The sequence below is a fragment of the Uloborus diversus genome, chromosome 8 (genome assembly GCF_026930045.1).
Source record: "Uloborus diversus isolate 005 chromosome 8, Udiv.v.3.1, whole genome shotgun sequence".
Lineage (NCBI taxonomy): Eukaryota > Metazoa > Arthropoda > Arachnida > Araneae > Uloboridae > Uloborus > Uloborus diversus.
In genome coordinates, this window is record NC_072738.1 from 29,823,707 (window position 1) to 29,834,779 (window position 11,073).

Below are 11,073 nucleotides of genomic sequence, written 5' to 3' on the forward strand. Positions count from 1 at the left end.
TGACACATAGATTTCCAATCTAGGTGCCAAATCTGATGCCTCAAGTTTAGGATCACATTGAAGCTTTTCTTTCCCGACTCATTAAGACCTGTGACTGTCAGTGAGGATAAATTTGCAAAAAATAATTTTCAAAATCAAGTTTTCTTAAAAGAACTACATCCAGCAGGAATTTTGACTTAAGAAAAAAAAATTGTAAGTTTTTTTAAAAAGTCCTCACTATTTTTATTCCAGCAGAATTGGGACCAATATTAAGAAATAAGTGGTCCTTTGATGCATTTTGTAATCAAAAACATTAATCAGACACCTGGATTAGGTGCCAAATTTGACGCCTCTAGTTTTGGATCACATTGAAGCTCTTCTTTCCAAACTCATTTCGACCTGTGATTGTCAAGAATGAAATTTGCAAAGTGTAATTTTCAAACTATTTTTCTTTTAAAAAAATTTGTATATTTCACAAAAATGCTATCGACAATGTTTAATAAAAAGTAAACATATTTTGACTTTTATTTGATTCATTAAAAATAGCACCTAGAAACTTATACTAGCCACCATAATGCTTCTTAATACTAATTTTTTACACTGATCTGGAGTATAGTCACATCTAGACTTAATATTATCATATCCATTAACTTTACACATAAAACTTAAAATGTAACGTAAAAATTTTTTTATTACTTGTCACTTTGTGTGAGAAAGGACACAAGATAAGGAATAACTCCAGCAGTAATCATAATGTCAATTGGTGGATTTCTCTCCCTAGATAGTATTTTCCTAGCATTTTGAGCAGCAAGGAGTTGCATATGAGGATCTGGATTTCTGATACCCATCACAATTTCTTCAATAGACATAACAGAACTCTGAAAATATTAAACGTCAATTCAATGAATGAACATTTAAACCAAAATTTGAACAACAATTAGGCAATCTAACCAATAACCTATCAAATGAAAATAACCTGTACACATACCACAGAACTTTTTAAAGATTATAAAGTCTGGGACAGAAATTCATCAAAAATGGTTAAAAATTCAAAGAAAAATATTCAAGAGCAAACACACTACCTTAAATAAAGTTTTTAATAAAAGCTCGTAAAAGAATTCTGAAATTTGCCGTACATTTATACTCGATATAAAAATCTTTCTTGTTTTTCTTATTCATATTGCATAAGTCTGTGTATACTTTTGTTTAAATTAAAAACACAAGCTGAATAATATTTTACTGCAGATTTTAACATTTGAAAACTTCAATATTTGACATTAACTTCATATTTTCTTTTGTTCAATCAATTTCATGTTTTTTAAAAAATAGATTAAATAGAACTAAAGAAATGAGTTTGAAACTTGAATCGTATTTTTCCCATAGTGGAACATTTTTGCTTTTACAAGTAAAATTTTCTAGATAACTTCAGAGTAACTTAAAAATTGTTTCAGAATCCAGATAAAAAAAAATAAACAAACAGATAAATTTTGTACAACACTACTTTTGGAAGATTAGTATTATATCAAGGTTGATGTTCCTTTAACAGAAAAACTTTTAGTTTAAAATTACTTTCAAATCTACAAGATAATAAGTTTTAAAAACTTAACTTTTTCTTGGATACTATGACTAATAACTTTAGAAGGATCAATTTTAGAGAAGGAAAATATTCAAAGAAAACTTTGCTTTGAAACAGAAATAATTTTAAACAACATTTTTAATTTTTGCTAAACTTTTCTTCCTGAACTGATTTACTTTACTATTTTTTTCTTGTAAAGTTGTTTTTACCAATTATATTTTGCACATTTCATAACATTTTATTAACCCATAACAGGGGAGGTGAAAAAATAGGGCGCAACAGGGAACATGAGGCCTCTGAGACTGCTCTATTTACAATTTTTTAAAAATAGTGCAATTAAGATACGTTTCTATAATTTTGCTTAGGTGTTTTTTGAACTTTCATTAGCATGGGGAAAAAATATTTTTGAATCGAAATATAACTTTTCCGAGAAAATTTTGCTACAGTCTTAAGATTTTGAGAAAATCATATGCTGCAGTAAATAACCTACTTGTAATAAAAAAAAATCTATTATTTATTAATGATTTCATTTTGGTTCTTTAATATATACAGAACATTTTAGTACCAGAAAATTGATTACATCACGTTACGAGAAATTTTTGACAGCCTTTTAACTAAGTATTTCACGTTGCATTTCGAGGAATAATTCAGCCTTTTATTGTCCCTAGAATATCATTATTTAACGTTTGTGAACAATTCAAACCATTCTCAACCTCATTTAGAATATTTTGCATCTCTTCCGCATAACGCGGATAAGATAAATGGACTAATATCCGCGGTTCTAACGTGAAGAGCCATGTTAACTACTGCCGAAAATTGTAACACTGAAAGGGAGGTGCGGACTCAGACCACTTCTAAAAAATACAATGAAATTTAAACCAGATGCATTTGCCTTAAAATACTGATAAACAAGGGGGGGGGGTGTTAAAGCTCAAAAAACAAAAACCCATTCAATCTGACAAAAAATTAAATAGGGGTATTAAGATGAACTTTTGAGCGGTCTGCGAGACCGCACCTCCCTCTGTTAAGGGTTAAAAAATACTATATTCGTGAAATTTCAAAACAAAATAAACTAAAAGAAATCAAATAGGCATTTTAGACATGAAAAAGCACATGAAAATTTAAATCAAATGTGTTGTCAATGAACTTTTAAATGCAAGATTCTTTTTCTACAGCCACTTTAAAGCTGTAAACAAACTAAAAAAACTCTGCAAAACCGGGCAAAATCACAAAATTTTTTAATTCTGGAAAAGTTGGGAGACATTTTTGAAACATTTATGGAACTGATTTATTCTTTTTTATGTGGAGGAAAAATTAAGTCTTAAAAAAATACATAAATTTTGAGTTAAAATTTAAGATTCATGAATAGGAAAAATAAAGGAAAAAAAAATCAGAAATATTTTCTAGTATTAGTGTTTAACGTCTAATCGATTTTGCAGGAAATATCCTAAAAACGTCTCGATTGGCTCTCTATTACTTTAGTGAAAGTACATCGCTTTTGCGCAATTATTTTCGGTTATTATTCAAAAAATTTTCAAATCTATAAATGTCAAAGATAACTCCAATGCAAATAACACACTAAAGCAAATCAAAATCTATTTTATATTTTCTAAAATTAAATTAATTTTCATAAGTCACATTTTGAATAAATTTCCTTGAAATAGATTACATTAGATTTCACGAAAACAAGAATAATGGAAAAATACAAAAGCAGATGGTTGATAAAGCTAAAACATTTGTCAATAAAATCAACAATATGATTGCCAAAATCTTATGACTAAAAAAAACAGATTTTGAAACTGTACATTTTCCGACTTCTGCATAACTTTACACTCAAAACTCGCTTATGTTAATAATATATCGTAACATCCTTACTATCTATAATTTTGAAGACAAATTTTATTTCAAACTAAAGTGAAAAACTGATCGAAATTTTCAAGAGGGTGCTACAAATAGAGTGTGCTAGTTCTCGACTGTTAATATAAAACATAATTAAAAATAATAACCACAAAATTACTGATTAAAGGGTGCTGCTAACATTTGAAGCTGAAAATTAGGGAGACTCATGTGTAAAATTCGGAACACTTTGTATTAACATTTAATCACAAAAATTCAAGTAAGAAAAAAAGTTTAAAACATGAGTAGGGTTTTTTAAAGGTTTCTACAAGATACAAAATTCAGCAGGATTCAAAATTCTGTATTCTTATTTTTTTGAAGTAAAACTACCTAACTTCCAAGCTTAAAAAAATATGTTAAGAGGCTAAAGGTTTTTTTTTCTACAAGTGAGATTTTCCTTGCAACAGGTAAAAATTCAGAGAAATATTGAAAACTTTTTACCGAATTTTTATGGAATACAATTTTAAAAGAAAATTGAAACCAAAATATAACCTTATTTGAAATGAAGAGGTTTCAATTTGGGGATCGTAATCTTTCCCAATTCTTTTTTTAAATAGAATTCAGTTCAATGAAAATTCGAGATATTTTTCTTCAGAAATGAGTTTGGAAGAAAGTATAGAAATTTAAGATCATTATGAAAAACATTCAAGTTGGCAAAATAACGCACAAAGGAAATACATGCAGGTTTTACAGAAGCCATCAGATTTCAAAGTGTGAAAAAAGTTACCACTGACTTGCAAAAAAACTTAAAATGTTTAAATTTTAAGAGTAATAAATAAAAGTCGACAAGGATGAAACTGGATTAATTTCACTTTTTTCAAAAACAGATCAGAAAATCATCCTTTTTAAAGGGTACTAAAATTCAAGTTTTTATGGAAACCTGAATGTTTGTATTAGGTACTTACCTTGTTTTGTTGCTGCAAGGGGCTGACTGGTTCATCAGTATCATCAACATTTCTACGCTTTGAAAGGCCAGCATCTTTCTTTTGCTTACGAAGTTCAACATTAACTTCAGTACGACGACGCCTCATAGCCTACAAGGAAAAAAAATAGTCAAAACAAAAATATCTGAAATATTTGTAGTTACATAGATAAATTTACTGAAGGAAAGGCGATAAATGAATATTATTCATACATTTTGAGCTGCCAATTGTAAAACATAATTGACCAGACATATCTTGAAGATTTTTAATATGAAGTTTTTTTTCGTATTCATTTAATAAAATTTTGAAGAAAAACAACAAATGTTTCAATAAGCCAAAATCAACCTGCAGCTTTTGTCTCATTTACTCTGCTCGTGGGATTACCAGAAAAGGAACCAGGGATTGTCCAAGATTTTTCACAGGGTCCGTTTGTGAAAAAAATCTCATAATTTTATGAAAAATGAAATTATTTAAAATTTATAAGAATAGTAATTTATTGGGTGGAAGGAGGGGTCATGGCACAAATTGGGGGGATAGGAATTTTTAGGTGGGCGATTTTGGTTTCCTTTTTCTTCATTTCCGGGAAAATATTCGGGGGGGGGGGGGATCTCTTTCAGGGAAGCGCTCTTCTGGAGATGGGCATCACTGATGTATCAATATCTGTTTACTGTTACACATTCTAAATTTTCCTTATTATATTAGAAATATTAAATAGAGCCATTATATGTATCAAATAAAAACTTAAAATAATTGAAAATTACATTTTAAAGGTCTACCATTAACATATTGTTGATATGTATCAACAGAGTTAAACCAAACATAAAATAAAACGGATGATTTAGTTTAACTTTTTATCCCTAATAAAAAACACTAAATTAGAATTCAAATTTCTGAACTATAACTTAAAAAAAAATCTATTTACCAGCTAGCAAAGCATAATAAGCATCAAAAATGAGTAGAGTTAGGTTCTTATATTGGATACAAGGATTCAAAAGCAACAAAAGTATAAAAACTGCTAACAAAATTGTTTATTACGATGAAATAAATTTAGAATAGCATTTTAACATGATGATGTATATTATTCATAATCAGCAACATACTTGCCGAAAATTTGGAATAAAGAAAAAAAAAATCGGAGGTGGGAAGATAAAAGTATTACTGATAATACAAGACTTACAGTTTTAACACACTGAAAAATACGGCATTTGGGATGTACAGTGAAACCTGTGTCAGTTGAGCACTTGTGGTGCCCTACTTTAGTGGTCACCTTAAAAAGGTGGTCAACTTACAAAGGTTGATTTACATCATAAGGGCTAATTCCGTGCATGAAAAATGCAATCAACTTAAGACGTGTGGTCAACTTTACAGGTTTTACTGTATAACCAAAACAAAATTACCCTTTGTTAGCATAAAAAACTCACAACCCATGTAATTCTTTCCCAAAATAATACCTAGAGCAATCTCATTTCACACCCCTCCCCTAGCTATGATTTACACTTCAAAGTCCAATTCCTTGATATGCCATTTTCTACTTTAATCATGAACGAGAAGAAAAATAAAGTCTTTCGTGGCAATTTTACAGTGCAAGAGATGGCCTTTTTAGAGAAATCTATAACATTGCTGCAAGCCATTTTGATTCGTCAATGATAAAAAGAAGCAAAATTATATAAACAAAACCAATTTAAGTTGCTAATTTCTATCAAAAAAGCACAAACATTTTGTTTTGTTCAAAATAAGCAGTTCCATGTATAAGCTGATCCCCCTAATCTTAATTTAAAAAAGGTTCCAAAAATTATCTGCTTAAACACTGAAATATGCATTATTTTGATTTCAGATTAGCTCTTTAAATGAATAATGTTTGAAAGGTCCGTTTTGGTTGATCGTAATTTTATGAAGGGTCTTTTTTTGTTGATCAGAATTTTGTGAAAGGTCCATTAACTGACCCAAATATCCTTTTGCCAGACCTCTGTGAACATACCTCAAATTTTCAAATGCCCATAAAATTAGTTAGACTACAGAACCAGTGATAAGTAATCTTATTCAGTTCTATTGCATCATCTGGATGCCATATCAGGGAATCCCATGTAAGATGGCTGAAAGCTAAGATCTTACTTATTTCCTTAACTCGAGATTGCTTGCGCGATCAAAACAGACGGGAGTGATCGCATAAAGTATCTCATTAACAAGGAGGTTTTTTAGTATTTTCGAGTTCAATTTTTTTTCCAAAAAGGTTGAACATGCAAATAAGAGAAAAGAGTATAGTTATAAAATACTTTAAGATTTTCTACACTTTTTTTTGCAAATGCATGCTATATGGTCCATGCAAATGTTTTTGTCACATTTTTCACACACAAATTTGGTTTTCGTCTTTTATATTGAGGCTTTCAGTACAGCTTTTGTATGTTGACTTTGCTTTTTTAACAGGGATGTAGTGTTTTCATTAGATCCTAGTTTTAATTTCAAGTCTTTTGGAAGCATTGCGTATGCTTTAGTTCAGAACTGTAGCAGAAATACTCGCACAGGAGTAAATTCCAAAGAAACTAATTTCAGAATATCCCCACCGTTTCTACCCCTTCAAGGTTATAACCTATGGGTCAGCAACTCAAGGAATCTTCCACTGCCAAAAAAAAAAAGTGGGGAGAAATTTGAAAGCGAAGAGGTGGGTATGTAATACCCTGAGCGAGTAATCTTGGGTTAAAAGCCCTAAAAATTAGTTTCCAACTATGGGGCTACTGAAAAGTAATTTTATTCAGTTCCATTTCATCATCTGGATGCTATATTGGTCGGCTAAAAGTTAAGGTCTCATACTCAAGGACACAAAAATAATTCTGTCTTACAACACTTGTAACAAATAGATGATTAACCCCCTTTGTAATTAATTACAGCAATGACACTTAAAATTTTTCATGACAATTATGTCACAAGGTCCCAACAGAAAAATTAAAGCACATTTTTCTGCAGTCCTTGAAATAAGTTTTTCAAGATGCACCAAGTTTTTGGATTGGATTTTCTAGGCAGTGCAGAAAGGCTGAGCAAAACAGTCTAAGTATTGCTGGTTTCAAGTTCAAGTCATTTATGTTAGTTTTAATATGTCTCAAAAAAATTGTTCCACACATGAATTTTCCGAAATGCGGGTAAAATAGATTGAAAATGTTTAAATAAGTGGAAATTAGCAGAATAACAGAAGATTCGCACTCTTTGACTTCAAATTGCACTGTTCTACCCCAATGAAAGATTCTCCAGAACCTAGAAGTGCCACAAGTCGAAAAAGCTGTTTAACTTACTTCTTGATCCCTTCCTTTGTTTTTGAAGCATTTCAATCTCGATTGTGAATACATAATGTATGAGCAAAACCTGGAGGAAACAAGAAGAATAAAATTAATCCGAAGAAAAGTACAGCCACAAAACCATAAAAACGTGCACCAATTTTTCACACTACGCAATGTATTGCTCATTCACAATTCAGTGAAAAATTTTCTGGAATAGAAGCTGAATTGTTTTTATACATCACGAAAACACATTTTACACGTACTTGCATGACATAAAAAGTAAACAGTTGGAAAATATACTATAAATAACCGATTTTTTCTAATTATTACAGAATAATACTTTGAATTGCAATAATGGCGGTCAATGTAATTTCTCAATAAAAATGACAACTTTTAATGACCACCAATACGTGTTAAAGATAAAATAACAAGTTCAAATAACTTCTGAAAAATAATTCTTACTTTAAAAGAACCTACAGTTCAAATACAATATAAATTTTGACAACAGCAGTCTTTTAAGCGAACAGTCAAATGGAGGCCAGATAACAAAAGAGGGGCTTTTATTGGTGGATTTAAAATTACTGACACATGAAATCTCTTCTTCTCATTCAAACGTTTATTTTAATAAAGGTTTAGAAAAAAAACCTCTGAAGTCAGGATCAATGAGTAACATTAAAATTGAAAGATGCAACAAAATTATATTAAGTAATTTTTGAAAGTTCAAACTAATTCTTCTACGAAAAACTCGTAAGTATTATAAAAATTAAAAGTCATGGCAGATGGCAACAAATTTTTTGTTTATTAAAATAAAAATAACACGTCGGTCAATGCAGGAACGATCCTGGGTCCATGGTTACCATTTTGGCGACTTCATCTATTTCAAGGCGAGGTCTTATCAACATGACGAACATGATGCCAAAAAATAAAGTGCGATACCATAAGCAATACAGTTGCAGTTTATTTTTCCTTTTTGGAAACACTTCCTGAAGGAGTATGTTCTTTCCGATTTTAAGTGTACTTTTTTTCATGTATTTGGTATTTTCAAGAATGGTAAACATCATTAAATGCAAATTAGTTTAAGAAAATAAACTGGTTCGTTCTGTATTCTAAAGTTATATATTTTGAATTATAATAAAACAAACTAAATGACTTTACAGTTTTTTCGCATTTTTTATGAAATTCCATTTGCACCAAAAAAATCTTTCCTAAATCAGAGATGCTCCTCTTCCCCCTCAAGAACAATGACGTCCCCTCATCCTCAAATGCATCCCCAAAATGAGATCCCCTGAACACGACAAAGACAATTTTACCAAACCCTCCTCTCCCTAAAAATGTCAATCATGCTGTCTGCTCTGAAGTCCCACTTGTTGCACTTTATTTATCCATTTATTTAGAAGCTAGACAGCTTCACATAGATAGAGGACTGCGTGCCAAGCGCTTTGCCTCCAGACACACACACAGGAAAGATTTACAACACTCAAGGCACAAGCGGGAATCGAACCCACGATCTTCGGCTTGGAAGACGAAGCTTCTACCACAGAGCTACGGAGGCCCCCTCGTTGTACTAACTACCTTAATTTTGATAACATATTAATTGACCCTCTTGAGTGCCCACTCAAGGGGGATCGTGGCACGAACCGTACCATAGAAATTTCAAGGGGTATCCTGGGTGCTGCTCCCGATTGGGGGGAGGGGACAACTATGAAACACATAGATGCAGAGGGGTACCCACCTTTGGAGAGGTCATGGCGCACTGCACCATCGAAATTGTTTTTTTTTTTTTGGGGGGGGGGTATTTCGAGTGGTATTTTCCCTGTTAATGGGTCTTATTTTGGAGAGGGTGCACCCTTGCTCTTAAGGGGAGGGAAAACTCCTAGATGCAGTAATTTTGCAAACTTTTTCTGCAAAATAGTAGTTGTAACATTTTTCATTAGAAATGGTTCATTAAAAATTTTAATATTTTCTCTCTTTTATTTTTTTGTAACATAGATAAAGCATACGCGCAACTTTCAAGAGAAACAATATTAACTTTTGTGTCAAAATGAACTGTATATCGCTTTTCCAACCCCATGCCGTTATGCATAAGCTTTGGAAAAAGCAGCAATAAATAGTTGGATACTGTGGCAATAAATATTGAGAGTTCAGCGATTGGTAATAAAATGATATGTATGACTTATTAAGAACGTGAGTAAATAGCAAAAGTAGTATTTCCTTGCAAATGAAGAAATTCACAGGACATCAGTGGACGCCCAAAAACAGAAGCACAACCTTAGATATTGGGCTTTGGGATGGGGGGGGGGGGAGCACCTTCATTGAGTCTCAACCAATCCTCACTAATCCTTGAGTGCTTATGAAAACACGAAGATTGCTAATAAGCCACAAGTAAGTCCGTCGTCATTTAGGGGGTTCGGGTCATGGGCGCGCATAAGCAAAATTTTAAGGGGGGAGGAGGTCAGGTATTTTTTCCATGGTTTAGTAAGATACTTTCCGCATAGAAACCGATTGCAGTACAGATTAGAGTTATTAAAATTTGACATTTTTAATAATTTATTCATTAATGGCTGGAGAAATGTTTTTACTTTCTTGCTAGAAAAAAAGTACTAAAAGCAAGGAAGTTCTAATTTCCAAGGTGGGGCTAGAGCCCCACTTGCCCCCCCCCCCTCCATGTGGACGGAAGGGAGGAAGGTCGAAAGTCCCCCTTACTTTGGAAAAATAATGCTTTTTATTAGTTATAAGTGGATAGCGGGCGTGTTTTTCGTTGTTTTCCCCAAGTCAATTCCCATTGAGTGCACACACCCCTCCCTCCATGTCAAATTTCGAAATGAAGGACCGCAGAAAAATATTTCTGATTGTGCTGCCCCCTAATAGAGAATATGTTAGAATTTTTCCCCCCTTCCACTTCAAAGAAAACGCAAACCTACCTGGACTTAAGGCTACCCACCGATTTGTTACGTTAAACTATTATTTATTAATTTATTGCAGCGAAAAGGCAAGGAGCAAGTTACTACTTCATTAAGTTATTTACTTAGCCCAATTTATATAATATATACATATAAGTATACAAAGGGCAAATGTATGTTCAAACTGACAAACTAAAAAAAATCCTATCCTCTCCTACTCCATGATTAACAGACATTAAATTAACGTGACTAGGGGTGCACCCCCACCCTCCCCGTTTAAAAATCCCCTAGTCTTGATTTTGTCCTGCTATAGAAACTAAGTAATTTCCGCATCGTTCCCTTGGTTATTTTTTTGAAATGACGAGCCTGTCAGGTGCTTGTACACTCAAAACAGCCTTCATTTAAAAAAAAAAAAATCAAAACTATGAATTTTTAGTAATTAAAAAAAAAACGTTTAATACAGAAAAATGTTCATATAGCAAACGGATTAAGGAGAAAAAAAAACGATAACACTTGTTTAAAATAGAAAA

General features: G+C 31.9%; 1 protein-coding gene across 1 annotated transcript in view; it reads right to left on the reverse strand.

Annotated features, from left to right (window-relative positions):
- The window catches only part of LOC129227355 (importin subunit alpha-1-like), a 41,783-nt gene extending 33,594 nt beyond the window's left edge, over positions 1-8,189 (reverse strand). Inside the window, exons 1-4 of the mRNA XM_054861902.1 lie at positions 8,106-8,189; positions 7,659-7,728; positions 4,357-4,485; positions 676-857 (exon numbers count right to left, since the gene is read on the reverse strand). Of these exons, the coding sequence (XP_054717877.1) occupies positions 676-857; positions 4,357-4,485; positions 7,659-7,712 (365 nt within the window). The 5' untranslated portion in view covers positions 7,713-7,728; positions 8,106-8,189. The remainder of the gene's footprint in view (positions 1-675; positions 858-4,356; positions 4,486-7,658; positions 7,729-8,105) is intronic.
- Between the last annotated feature and the right edge of the window lie 2,884 nt (positions 8,190-11,073).